We start from the raw sequence: 14,059 nt of genomic DNA, 5'->3' as shown, positions 1-14,059 counted from the left end.
AGAAATGCATCCACAGTGAAGATACAATAATAAAATGATACCAATAACCATCTCCTGAGTGTCTTTTATGTCCCAGGCACTGGACTGAAACCCATTTCATCTTTTTCACCATGGCTCAGTAGGTATTATTATACCCATTACAAATGAGGAGATTGAGGCCCAAGGAAGTTAAAGTAACATGCCCAAGGTCAAACAACTTCAAAACGGGTCCAAAAGAAGAACAGTTCTCTGATTCTGAGGGCAATGTTCTTTTTGCTAAACCACCCTGCTTGTCCTGTATATTTATATATCTATCAAGGAATCCATAAAACTACTGAATTGGTGTTAACATTGGGGTAATAAATAAAAAAGGAAATCCTAGAATGAATGTGGGGACTTCTATGTTACCACCACGCCTTTCCTATTGGGGCACGAGACTCTCCCAAGCCATGAGGCACCTATGAAGCAAAACACTTTTGCTGATGATCCAGATGGTATTACCAAAATGGATAGGGAGTTTTACTTCTAAGATGACACATATTTCTATGGCTTTTCCCCTAAAACAATAATTAATATTCAATAAATTATGATCATTACATTTTCACAGACACCAGAAGCTTTATACACACAAAAATATTTATGGGTTAAAATGTCTCTAACCTGTCTGAGTTTGCTTCAGTTGCAATTTTAGATCAGCAACCTGAGTAGTTAACCTCTTTACAGAAGCTTTGTAACTTAGAATCTGGGCCTTCAGCTGTGCAGAATGCTCAATCTGAAAAGATTCAGAATAGGAAAAGAAATCAATGTAAAACAAATCACAGCTTGCTTCAAAAGGAAAAGTTCTCTTATCATGTTTCTACTCTTTTTGTTCTGCCAATTCCAAGAAGCTTTATGACAGTAAACAACAGGGTCCCTATTAAAAAAAAAAACACAAGCAGAACACACAGACAAGTTTTTCACCATCTTTTTCAGTCATATCAAAGAACTCTAGGGCATGCAGGCAGAAATCAGAAGACAGCGAATGTTTGTAATACTTACCAGGGTGAGAATTGAGAGATAACAGTGGGCACCATCAGGCACTCAGAAAATTTTATGTTTAGGTGAGTTTGCTTTCTTCTCCATTTTATTACTATTACGAATATAAAGTCACATTATCACTGCAGAATTTTCTCAGATGAGAAAGGATACCTTTAGCATATTTGGGGGAGTAATGTTTGATGTTAAAATAAATCTGATTTACACTAGTGTGACTTGTGCCAGGTTTACATAACTATGAAGTGTACTGGTATCATACTAGAACTGAAGAAGAGCAATACTCACTTCATCTTGCAGTTGTTTGTGCAGAGCTTGCCTGCGGCTTTCGAACTCCTCATGCTCAACCACTATAGCCTTTTCGGCTTTCTGTAGTTCTTTCTGAAAGACTGCAAGTTCAGGAGCCGGCTGAGCTAGGCCTAAGAAGGTAAAAAAAAATCCTAGTCATTACCAACCTTAAGTTTTCTTATTTCACTTAACAAAAACAGTTAAAGGGGTTTTAAAGTGTTCTTTCTTTTGTACTGACTCAATAAATATGATAATAATTCTATTAAATGAGCTCAGAGCAATCCTGACTCTCAAATTTCACAACAAAAGAATTTAGTGCATGTTAATGCAAACTTTATTACCCTTGGAGTCCTACTCCAAGTAAAAGAACTCTTTCAAATTCTCAAATTAACCTGAAAGCCTGTTTCTTTTGTCTACCATGCACAGAAGGAGCTCTCTATCTGGTCTACCTGTTGATGACAGCCCTGGGATCCAATATGATCTGGGCATCTGACAGCAGCAGTTGGGATCCAGGCAGAAGGTAGATGGCTCTCACAGTCAAGGTCATCTAAGAACTCTTTAATAAAGGTTGACTTATTCAGGGTATGCACAAAGGATGGTGGAGTTCCCTGGGCTAGTAACAGGGCCACACTGTTAGTACTCCTTGGGCCTGGAGAATCAGGGGAGGGAGAAATTCTGAGCACTGGAGAGAGGGAGGTGGTGCAGAGCACTCGGAGGAGGTAATCGCAGGCACTATGGCCTCACTTGGCCATGAGGCACAGTGGCCAGCCTAGGGCCACTGTATGTAGAGGCTGGTGTCCCCACTGGCCAAACCCAATCAGCAGTCAGAGGGCAAGGGAAGCCTTGATACCACCTAGAGGCAGGTTTGCAGAGTTTAATCCAAGAATCTTAATTTTATAAATCTTCCCAATGTAAGCCCCCCCACCTTATACAAGTACAAGGCATAGTTTTATGATACTGACCTAATGCGAATTACTAAAACATGCAAGTCAGAAAAAAAGAAAATACATACGGTTTAGGAGATGCAAGTTTTCATTTCTACTCTCTTCCAGTTGTTGTTTAAGTAACTTATTTTGTGCCAGAAGCTCCAGTTTCTCTTCTTTTAGTAGTGAATAATCACTCATCTCTTTAACCTTTTCATTCAGCATATGGTTTTGTTTTGTTATTGCCAAAGACTGGGCTTTGACAGACTCTAATTCAAGCTAAAATTCAAAAAGGAAAATTTACATTTGAATAATGACTTTACAGTACTGCAAAAGTAAAAGCTGGCAGGCTCCTTTAAGCATGGTGTCACAATTTAATTAAGGTCACTAGACAGAAGTCTGATTCTCTGCAATAAGACTCTAACTACAATAACGAAAATTATTTTCCGCCCTACAGTTGGGGCAGAACTTTTATAGGCCCCATCCCATGAAGCAAGTCCTAAGATTATCATCCCATTTTCCAGAGGCAACCAAGAACCCAACAACCATCACACATCATAGCAATATATATTTTTTAAATATGAAAGGTAAGATAAAAATGGCTGGGCATGGTGGCTCACGCCTGTAATCACGGCACTTTGGGAGGTTGAGGCAAGAGGACTGCTTGAGCTCAGGAGTTCGAGACCACCCTGGGCAACATGGTGAAACCCCATCTCTACTAAAAATACAAAAATTAGCTGGGTGTGGTGGCACATGGCTGAAATCCCAGCTACTCGGGAGCTGAGACGTGAGAATCACTTGAACCCGGGAGGTGGAGATTGGTTGCAGTAAGCAAGATCACACCACTGCACTACCTACCGCCTAGGTGAAAGAACAAGACTGTCTCAAAAAAAAAAAAAAAAAAAAAAGGAAAGAAAGAAAGGAAAAAAGATTCTGTAACATGTTGTGAAGTGCTTCCCTTTTCTTAGTATAATATATCTCATATTTGAGTAAAAAGCCTACAAAGTTCTCACATAAGTCACAGTTGCTAAAATAAATTTTATATACAAAATATGTTGTAAGTACCTAAAGTTCCAGCTTCATCCTTCAGACAGCAAGCACACGAATGAACAGAAAAGTAAAGAAGCAATGATATGTGAAAAATGTACCTCATTTTGTTTTAATCTGTAAGACAACAATGTAATGACAGGAATTTTGTTTACCTGCTGCTGATGGAAGGAGAGAACAGGCTGATGTAGAAACTAATAGTAATGGCCACCTGCTATGAACTAGGCACATAAGTTAGCTTACTGAATTCCCTCAACAACCCTATAATGTGCATAATATCCTAGTTTACAGCTCAGGAACCTGCAGTCACAGAACTTCCCTAGTGACACACAAGCAGTTAGAAACACAGACAGGATTTGAGCAGGACTCCAGGACCCAAAGCTGTATCTACACTTTTCCTATGTGACATTGATTGAAATTAAGAACTATTGAATTAACTTTAGCCAACACCTTCTTAGCCATATAAATGGCAGTTCAAACATCTCAAGAGGATGACTTAGGATAAATTATGTACAACTAAAATTTCATATATTGCTTAAAATCTATTTCAAAAACCAATATGCTTAACGATTACCTCAAGTTCTTTCACACGATTTACAGATTGATTGAGTTCCTCCTTTTTTGAATTAATAGCTATGAGCTCCTCTTGCAAATGAACAGCTTTTTCTGAAAAAAGAGCCCACCAATTAAACACCATAATGTTTTCCTAGTGAATACAAAAGCCATTTAATATTTATGGCCAGTATGTCAGACCGAATGACCACTATTTCACAATCCAAATAGCAGATGTAGGGGGCAAGTAAGAAATAAACCCTGTTACCCAACAGGTGATGTGAAGCTGTAACTGTCATGTATGCGGTGAAATTCCACTTGCTACATATGCTAACCAGAGTTATACCATCTGCTCAAAGCACAGGGCCCTAATACCCACAGCTCTTAACTTCCTTGAAGACAAAGATCTGTCTGTTCCTATATTGCAGTTACTATTTTGTAGTTTTCACTTCATCTAACACAAGTCTATGTGGATATATCATCAAACCATAATTTGTTACATACGTAATGGTATTAATGCATAAAAGAAGTATTAGTTTCCACAAGATAGTAAAAGGGGCTGGGCACAGTGGCTCACGCCTGTAATCCCAGCACTTTGGGAGGCCAAGGCAGGCGGACCACCTGAGGTCAGGAGTTCGAGACCAGCCTGGCCAACATGGTGAAACTCTGTCTCTACAAAAATTAGCCGGGCATGGTGGCGCACACCTGTAGTCCCAGCTACTTGGGAGGCTGAGGCACAAGAATCACTTGAACCCAGGAGGCGGAGGCTGCAGTGAGCCGAGATCGTGCCACTGTACTCCAGCCTGGGCAATAGAGCAAGACTCCGTCTCTAAAAAAAAAAAAAAAGACAGTAGCCACACATCAGGTACCTGGTCAACATCAACTACCTAACCCTGGTTTCCTCCCAAGAATCTACTTGAAATTTCCACCAAAACTTCAACTTCTTGTTACAGCAATTTCCTAGAAATACATTGAAATGGGCCAGGCGTGGTGGCTCACGCTTGTAATCTCAGCACTTTGGGAGGCCGAGGTGGGTGGATCACGAGGTCAGGAGATCGAGACCATCCTGGCTAACATGCTGAGACCCTGTCTCTACTAAAAATACAAAAAACTAGCCAGGCGCGTTGGTGGGCGCCTGTAGTCCCAGCTACTGGGGAGGCTGAGGTGGGAGAATGGTGTGAACCTGGGAGGTGGAGCTTGCAGTGAGCCAAGATCGCACCACTGCACTCCAAGCCTAGGCGACAGAGCAAGACTCCATCTCAAAAAAAAAAAAAAAAAAAAAATACACTGAAATGTAAAACATCTGAAGATCGAAAAATTATTCAACTTCCATAGTCTCGGGCCAATGTACACAAGAGTTCAGAAGGTTATACACCAAGTAAAAATGTTGTAAAGCATAAAAATATATTAGAAGCAAAAGAAATAAGAAACCAGGTCATAGAGGACAGAGAAGTTAAAGTTTTCCGTAAGTGAAAAATAAAGTCTCTCATGGTTAGGAGTAATATGTACTTGACGGCAATAAGTTGCTGCTACGTTCCTGACAATTGCAGATTTATCAAAATATATGAAATAAAGTTGGATAAAATATCCATGATAAATCACTGGCCTTTGTGAATATACAAACTATTAAACATGAAGGTTCCTCAAAAGGCAGTGAAGACCATGGTTTTTTTTGTTTGTTTTTTTTTTGAGACAGAGTCTTTCTCTGTCACCCAGGCTGGAGTGCAGTGGCGCAATCTCAGCTCACTGCAAGCTCCGCCTCCCACATTCACGCCATTCTCCTGCCTCAGCCTCCCGAGTAGCTGGGACTACAGGCACCCGCCACCATGCCCAGCTAATTTTTTGTATTTTTAGTAGAGACGGGGTTTCACCATGGTCTCGATCTCCCGACCTCATGATCCGCCTGCCTCGGCCTCCCAAAGTGCTGGGATTACAGGCGTGAGCCACCGCACCCGGCCTGACCATGATTTTTTTTTAATTTATAAAATTAAAATTACAAAAAATGTGTAATTTTGTAACAATGAAGTGTAAGCTGTATTTTTTAGAATATAGAACAGACCCAACTTGGGAAGCTAATAACCTACAGCAGAACTGAAAAATACAGTTTATTTTCCCCCCAAACATCACCTTTATTCTTCCTTTCATCTTCAATCAGTCGATTAGTTCTAATGATGTAGTCATCCTTCAGTTCAAGTTGATACCTGAGAATCAGAATGACTAAATATGAGCTCCTCAGTCATTTTTCTGGAAAGACTGTTATCAGTGCAGGAGCTTATCTATGGCACAGGAGCACCTGAGGGCGCTAAACATGACAATGTGTAAACTTCAAAGTCCTCAATACTAAAGCCAGGGATATGACCTCTGAACATAAAATGCCCAGTAAAACCCTTCCTTGATCCTATAAACTGGGTCCCAAAACTCAGTCACACAAAATGAAGTGTCGTGTTATCATAAGGTTACTTACTGAAAGCAATCACTTTTCAGCTGGTCTCAACTGACACAAAGAGCAAAGGGGTAAATTAATTTACACAGTACACAACAGACTCAATCCCAAATGATAATCAGACAGTCACTTCCAATCCACCTGTACCATCTGCCCACCCCCAACCAAGGTAAGAACTTTTGTGCTCAGGGACTAAGCGCAGTCCTGAGAGCCAACTGCCAAGAGCATTATATCCGGATTAGCAATACCAAAAGGCACATTTTCACAGTTTCACTTCCCTTTCCCAGCTGTTACCAGCTGCCCTTTTGGTTCCAAAAGGAAATAGAAGCACTCCTGTGGTGAAGAGCCTTCAAACTCCAACACCTGCCAAAGTCATATGAGGATTCCCAAAGCCAGGCAGACACCATGCAGCCTGTGGAAGCTGTCACAATGACACCAAATAGTTCACTAGCTCCATAACTATGTAAAATTAACACACACACTTTAATTCATTTATTCCTAAAAATTCAGCAACTACAGACACTTCCATTTTAGCTATTTTAGTATAGAAACTGACATAGAAGACGTGGGTAAAATACATCATTTCAAAATCAATAGATAAAAAAGCTGCCATATTTTTTAAAAATAAGATTTGTTTAAAGGATTACCTCAAGAAACCTTTGCAATACTATGTAATGGAATATCAATGACAAATTATGAGGAAGGCAATAAAAGAGGCCAAATAAGAAATGCCCAGAGCACCTGAGTTGAATCATTTCCTCGCGACACATTTACAACAAACATTAACTGAGCACTTTTTATGTGCCAGATGCTTTCCCGCACACTGAAGAGAAATGTTACCACATGGGCATAATGTCGTAGCACTGAGATATTATTCACTGATACACAAAACTCAGACTACAGAAAAGCCGAAGTAACCATAGTTGTCCATATTTTCCTTTCCCTATATCACTTTTTGCCTCACATAGTTAATTTTAGCTCTTTTGATTCTGGCTTTGCTGAATCTTGAAGGAATACAAGGCATATGTTCACTGACAAATACTATGACCACTAGTATAATTTATATATTGTTAGATACCCCCACCCTTGTGACTGTATGAGTGGAGGAAAAGATAACTAAAAGTGGTTATAATTCCAATTTTACAGCTTATCAACTATGCAAGCTGAGCAAGTCACAAGGTGTCCTGAAAATTAAAGCAAATCACAGCCCGCAATAAATGTTAGAGAAGCCATAAGAAGCGCAGAGGATGTGCTTCTCTATATTTTTTTGTTGTTGTTAATTTTTGAGATGGATTCTCGCTGTCACGCAGGCTAGTAGAGTGCAGTAGCACAACTTCAGCTCACTGCAACGTCTTGCCTCCTGGGTTCGAGTGATTTTCCTGCCTCAGCCTCCCCAGTAGCTGGGATTACGAGTGAACACCACCACACCCAGCTAATTTTTGTATTTTTAGTAGAGATGGGGTTTCACCATGTTGGCTAGGCTGGTCTTGAACTCCTGACCTCAGGTGATCCGCCCACCTCAGCCTCCCAGAGTGCTGGGATTATTGGCATGAGCCACCACACCCGGCCCTTATCTTTTAAAAACTATCCTAACTCAAATGCAGTAAAGGATTGACTGTATCGATAAAACTATGTTTTTTTTTTCAAACACTAAAGTTTGCCTAAGTTACAGACTACTTTGTCAGTTTGTTATGTTTCTACCAACTTAATTTAAACATATTAGTTATTTTAAAATGCTAAACAATTACTTTAGAAGTTCATTCTTGAGCTTTCGGTCATAGGTCTCCTCAAAACTCTTTATATTCTGCTCCCGTCTCCTAAGTGCCTCAGTTATGCTTTTATGTTTTTCTTCCTGGAGCTTCTGGTTCCTGAAATTAGCAAAAAATATAAAAAGTAAATAAACTACCATAGCTGAGCTAATAAATTTAGGAAAAAATCACATGTGTCTAGTTCAAAAGATTAAAACTGCTACATGATATCACTACTGGGAAGTAGAAGGAAAGAGCCAGAAGTCCTCAGTGTATTTTATGAACTGACCTAGTTACAGCATATCGAAACTAGCAGAACTGACTGTGCTTTGGGCTGAAGGGAGTGGGAGAGTCTCAAGAGGGAAGTGGTTTCTCACAGAAGATAAACACTTAAACAATGGTTATAGGTGATAAATAGCCAAAATCAATCCTGGGATGAAAGAATGATATTATTAGTTACAAAGTAACAAGTAAGTGTACTTATGTGCTTAAATCTTCTATAATGCTGTTTCTAACTGTGGGATTTAATTAATTAGTCCATACATATTAAAGGTACAATATTTGTTTTTGTCATTTAATAACCAATCAGCTTTAGCCAAGTGTGGTGACCTGCACCTATAATCCCAGCTTTTCAGAAGGCTGAGGCAGGAGGATCGCTTGAGCCCAAGTGTTTGAGACCAGCCTGGGCAATACAGAAAGACACTGTGTCTTAAAAACAAAACAAAACAAACAAAAAACCCTATTGATTGAATATTGAAAAAAGTACCAAAAGAGAGGGCAAAAGATAGATGGATCAAGCAGGGCTTCCAAATACTGAAGAAGAGAATGGTCTTCATAGTGAGACTTTAAATCAACCATAGCACCAACTCCTTAGCCAGGGAGGTGGGTTCACGGGTGGTGAGATCCAGCCATCCTGAGAAGTGCTACAAAATGCTGACTAGTCTAAGAACAGGTAAAGGCTCTAGGTATTAGCTCCCTCTGCTGGTAATCTGGAAAGCCATAGAGAGGTAAACTACATTTATTTAGTTTACATGCTGAGAAGGAGGGAACAAGAGTAGAGAAAATGGAGGTAAAGGAATGATGAACTCTCTCTGCCCCAATTTTGTGCCTATTTTCTCTCTCTTGATCAATTTATCTTTTCATTATTGCCAAAAAGAGAGTAAGGTAGACAGAGAGTTGAAATCAAACAAATCAAGCCTATAGAAGTGAGAAAAAAACATTAATGGAGACAAATTCTTTAATGAACTAAGATTCCTGGAGTATCTATGGGTGTCAATAGCAGATTCCCAAAGGAAAAGAAGGCTTATTGCACAAACTATAGACAGGTGAACTTGCTGTCAATCCCAGGTAAGATCTGAAGGATGAAACATTTGTGAGCACTTAGAAAAAGTAACACAAAGAAATGGTTTCACCAAGTACAAGTCAAGTTGGACCACCATACTTCCTTTTCTGAGCACACAGCTGGTAAAAGCTGCAGGTCTGGATATATGGAATTCAGTTACTATACATACACACACGGAACTATCAGATCTGAGGGACTGAATGTAACTGCAAAACATACCATCTGTTCCAGTATTAACAGCTTCTCCAAATTATCTGTCTGGTCTTACTGTAGCCTGATGATAGCATCTCATTTGTCTTTTCATCTTAATGTTTAATATTTCAAAAGCAAAACCCTAGTGTTTGTTCCTCTTAATTTGTACTTTCTAGGTGATATCCCCTTTACAAATAAGAACTCTACTTGGCAATGAACATTAGAATATTTAGACATATATATATTTAGTAATTCTTTTCAATCTCATCATTCTGAATATCCAAAATGAACATGCATTACTTACAATTCAAAAGCTTCAACTCTTTGCTTCAGCTCTGCTTCTCTTCCTCTTAGCAAATCCATATCTTTTAGTAAAAGTTGCCTTTGAGCATAAATTTCTTTTGTTTCAATCTGTATAGAAAAGCATTAATTTTTAGCAAGCAAGCTAATGAAAGCAAAACAGATTTGAATGAATATACTGCTTCCTAAATTCCAAAAAGCAAAGTACAGGCATTTAGGATAACAATTTCACCTTCAAGAGATTCCAACTCAAGGTATGCTTTCTGCCTATTCTAGTTGCATAAAAATTTACTCCCCCAATGACTGTTAAACTACCATTACTCTACAGTCCTAACATGCCATGTGTAATTTATGCTATTTAGTTCTTTAACATCTCTCAGTCCCTTATCTAAAAAAAAAAAAATTTTTTTTTTTTTTTTTTTTTTTTGAGACAGGGTCTCACTCTGTCACGCAGGCTGGAGTGCAGTGGGGTGATCTTGGCTCACTGCAACCTCCACCTCCCAAGCTCAAGGGGTCCTCCCACCTCAGCCTACCAAGTAGCTGCAGGCACTACAGGCACACGCCACCAAGTCCGGCTGATTTTTCATATTTTTGTAAAGATGGGGTTTTGCCATGCTGCCCAGGCTGGTCTTGAACTTCTGGACTCAAGCGATATGCCTGCCTTGGCCTCCCAAGGTGCTGGGACTACAAGCATGAGCCACCACACCTGGCGCCCTTACCTAAATTTTGGCAAGTTCCCCAGGAAGAAAAATTAAGCAAAATGTACATTCAGCAGTAAAACTCCAAAAGAATTGAATCCCCATGGTTTTTAGTGGTGGTGTCGTCTGAATGTTTCAGTTCACGGGTCATTCTGACTCAGAGTTAGCAAGCTCATATGAACTCCTAAAAGAATGGGCCATCCTTCCATTTGTGTGTTCACAGAGAAAGAATTTACTAACTACCTATGACATGTCAAGCAGCATACTGGGAACTGGATATAAAAAGGTAGACAGATGAATTCCTCATCTCTAAAGACCTCACAATTTAGTCAGGGAGTAAGAAACAATCACACTAAGATGTGATGATTTTGTAACTGAAGTACATAAAGACTGATGCAGGAACGAGGCCTAAATGGGTCGCTCAGTGGGAGTCAGGGAAGGCATCGCCCAGGTGACACCCAAGCTGGGTCTTGAAAGACACTATGGTTTCTATCAGGGAGAGAAGGGGATGGAAAGTCCAGGTGAGGGAATAAAGATATGGTGCTTCTTATGAGGATGACAATCTTCTTCAAAGCCTTCAGATAATCAGTTAAATAAACAGGGATCTAGTCAGTCACCTATCTTGAAGGTGGAAGTTATTCGTCTAAACACAATCCAATCATCTCAAAGATATGTGCTTCCGACATTCATTTTTATAGCTGAAGCAAGCCCAATTCCCAGAAATGCTATACAAAATTTTAGAGGGGGTGCCCTTAGCATTAAACAACTAGGTCTTATTGAGAAGCCCCAAGCAAGAGTGGACACTAGGGGGAAGCATTCCTACTTTCAACCTCTGACAGCAGTAGTTCTGCATGTATGTTGGAAATAGTGCTGTAAATCTAGTTTGGTCTAAGACACGCCCTTGGGAAAGGAATATGATTTAAAGGAGTAGATCCAATCCCGCTTGCCAACATGGACTCCCTCCCACTCCTCACCCTCTCTGTCTCCTGTCCAGTTACTTTCTGGAGTGACAAGATCAAATGGCCACATGGATGACCCTTGTGGTGACTCCTTTACCCCAGGGACCTTCACCCTTGCTCATTTCCATGGCTCTCTCCAATGGCAGCATACTGCATTTGGTTTCTAGTCTCCACCTGAAACCTCATCCTGCAATTCTGTACTCTTGGACCATCCTCATTCTTCCACCTACTAGTCTATCCAGATAGAGTCCTTGATCACTGAGACTGCCACTCAACTCTCCCTTTCCCCCTGGGTTAGCAGCCACCTGCCCTCTCCTCTGCTTCCCTTCACTACCCAAGAGAGCCCCAGAATCTTTGATTAAATAGGCTGCCTTTCTCTAGTCAAATAAATTAGGCTCTGAAAAGCTCTACTTCCCAAGCATCTCCATCTTTCCACTCTCACTGAAAGGGATAGAAAGAGATACTTACAAATCCTCCCCAGAACTAGAACAGAAAACACCTACAAGCACGTGGTTTGATCTCTCTCAATTCCAGGCTCCCCCAACCACAGCTGAGCCCTCAATACAGGTGATCAGTCCTCTCTGCTTTAAAGGGCTGTTCTTCCCTTACCCACAGGAGGTACTCTGCACCTCCAATCTGCTCCTAAAACCCGAGATCTAACCCTCTAATCTGCCTGAGGAGATGGAGCTTATTTAGGGTGTGTTTCTCATAATCCCAACTTGATTGTTCACCTCCACAGTTCTCGCCTTTCCATCAGTCTCACAGGAAGCAAATTTGTGTATTCTTTTCAAGGACCATCCTTCTATTTGCACTCTTGGCCCCAGTCCCTATTGCTCTTCTGGGGCCTTGTTCCATTAACTGTACCATCCTATTCCTGGATCTTGAGCCAACCTACTAATAGCTGCAGGAAATAGCAACCCATAAAATATTTGTAAATACCACCTCTTGGTGCTTTTGAATTCTTTCAAGGGTACTCTTTTCCCGAAGAACGAGGGCTTCAGATTTTGCTTGACAAGCTTTCTCAAAATCATTCTGGAACATGGCTAATTCCTTTTCATACTTTTTTTTTGCTTCCGTTTTAATTTTTGCTACCTCGGTATCTTTAAAAAACTTCAACTGCAAATTGATCACAAAAAATTAAAAATACCAACTATTATACTATAAAAACAGGAACAAGTTCTCTCTCTACATCTAGATTTACCATTAATGCTCTGTCCAAATATATTTATTTCATCTTTAGTTTTATCTCATTCACTGTATTTGTTGGATTCACCCAAAAGGCATAAACAAATGTCATCAGAAATAAAAAAATATTTGCACAACAGTACAGTGTCCCATTCGTTAAGTTCTAGATATTTTCCCATATACCTAAGGTTAAGACTTTAGAAGACAAACAAAAACATCACTCTTGTTAACAGTAACAAGATAAAGCTTACCTTTTGACACATTTCTGCCCGAAGTTGCTCTTCTATTTCTCTCTTATATTCATTTAGCTTTATTTCTAAAGATTCGAACTTGATACGCTGAGGGTAAGCATCTGCAAACTGATCATCAATAAGCTGAAGCTTCTCAGCTATTAAAAAATAACACATCAAATTAGGACATAGAAACATTGTCAGGTGCGTAAGACGCCAGACCTCTGGTTCAAAAGTAAAGAGGATACTTAGGGGAAAGTGTAAGGATTATCTGCAACTTACTTTGAAATACAAAAAAAGGAAGGTGGATGAATGGATGGACAGATAAAAATGATGAAGCAAGTATAATACAAGCGTAATAGTGACATCTAGGTCGTGGGTATACAAGTGTTCACTAAAATTGTTTCAACTTTTCTGAATGTTTCAAAAGGTTCATCATAAAATGTTAGAGGAAAAAGAAAGCCAAGAGTACAGTTTAAGTCAGAAAATACTGGAGTCTCTTCCTACTCTCTAAGTGCTAAGGCAGAGAGCTCTTTATTGGACTTCGGTTAAAGCTGACTTACACATTCAAAACAATAACTTTAAAAGAATCAAAGATCATGTACATCAATGCCTCCCCTTTACAGATAAAGAACAAATGCTGATATAGCTTAATAAGTGACTACATAACAGCATAACCAGGATTCAAGTGAGGTCTACTGTCTCTTCCCTTAGTCCATGGCCCTCAAACCAACTATGGATCAGAATCAACCGCATAGCAAAGTGCAAATCTGAACCCAGAGTACAATCTCAACCGTGTATAACGCCCACCAAAAAAGTATGCACAGAGGGGAAAAAGGCTGGCAGAAGTAGATTAAAACATTGATAGTGTTTATGTCTGGTAGGGATGACTTTAGACATGTTTTTCCATCTACTTTTCTGTATTTTCCAAATGCTGTCCAATACAGGACTCTCCAGCCACATGGGGCCATTGACACTTCAAATGTGACCAGACTCAACTGAGATGTGCTTTAAATGTAAAAAACACGAGATTTCAAAGACAGTGCAAAAAATAAATGTGAAATATCTTAGTATTTTTTATATTGAATATATGCTGAAATAATATTTTGGGTGTATTGGGTTAAATATATTATTAAAACAA

The 14,059-nt window shown here is 39.7% G+C and overlaps 1 protein-coding gene across 4 annotated transcripts in view; it reads right to left on the bottom strand.

The window, feature by feature from the left end:
- The window catches only part of OFD1 (OFD1 centriole and centriolar satellite protein), a 37,977-nt gene that overhangs the window by 12,964 nt on the left and 10,954 nt on the right, over positions 1–14,059 (bottom strand). For 3 of the 4 annotated variants that reach the window (XR_004028702.1, XM_030806885.1, XM_012500940.2), the window contains exons 7-15: positions 12,940–13,076; positions 12,443–12,619; positions 9,851–9,957; positions 8,013–8,132; positions 5,949–6,022; positions 3,844–3,935; positions 2,312–2,501; positions 1,300–1,430; positions 640–751 (exon numbers count right to left, since the gene is read on the bottom strand). Coding sequence is in view for 3 of the 4 variants with exons in the window: in XM_030806885.1 (XP_030662745.1) it covers positions 640–751; positions 1,300–1,430; positions 2,312–2,501; positions 3,844–3,935; positions 5,949–6,022; positions 8,013–8,132; positions 9,851–9,957; positions 12,443–12,619; positions 12,940–13,076 (1,140 nt within the window). In the remaining variant the exon portion in view is untranslated. The remainder of the gene's footprint in view (positions 1–639; positions 752–1,299; positions 1,431–2,311; positions 2,502–3,843; positions 3,936–5,948; positions 6,023–8,012; positions 8,133–9,850; positions 9,958–12,442; positions 12,620–12,939; positions 13,077–14,059) is intronic. The other variant, XM_003261047.4, reaches the window with a different exon arrangement.

Source organism: Nomascus leucogenys, chromosome X (genome assembly GCF_006542625.1).
Source record: "Nomascus leucogenys isolate Asia chromosome X, Asia_NLE_v1, whole genome shotgun sequence".
Classification (NCBI taxonomy): Eukaryota; Metazoa; Chordata; class Mammalia; order Primates; family Hylobatidae; genus Nomascus; species Nomascus leucogenys.
Note: the sequence above shows the minus strand (reverse complement) of the source record. Positions and strands in the feature narration are given on the sequence as shown.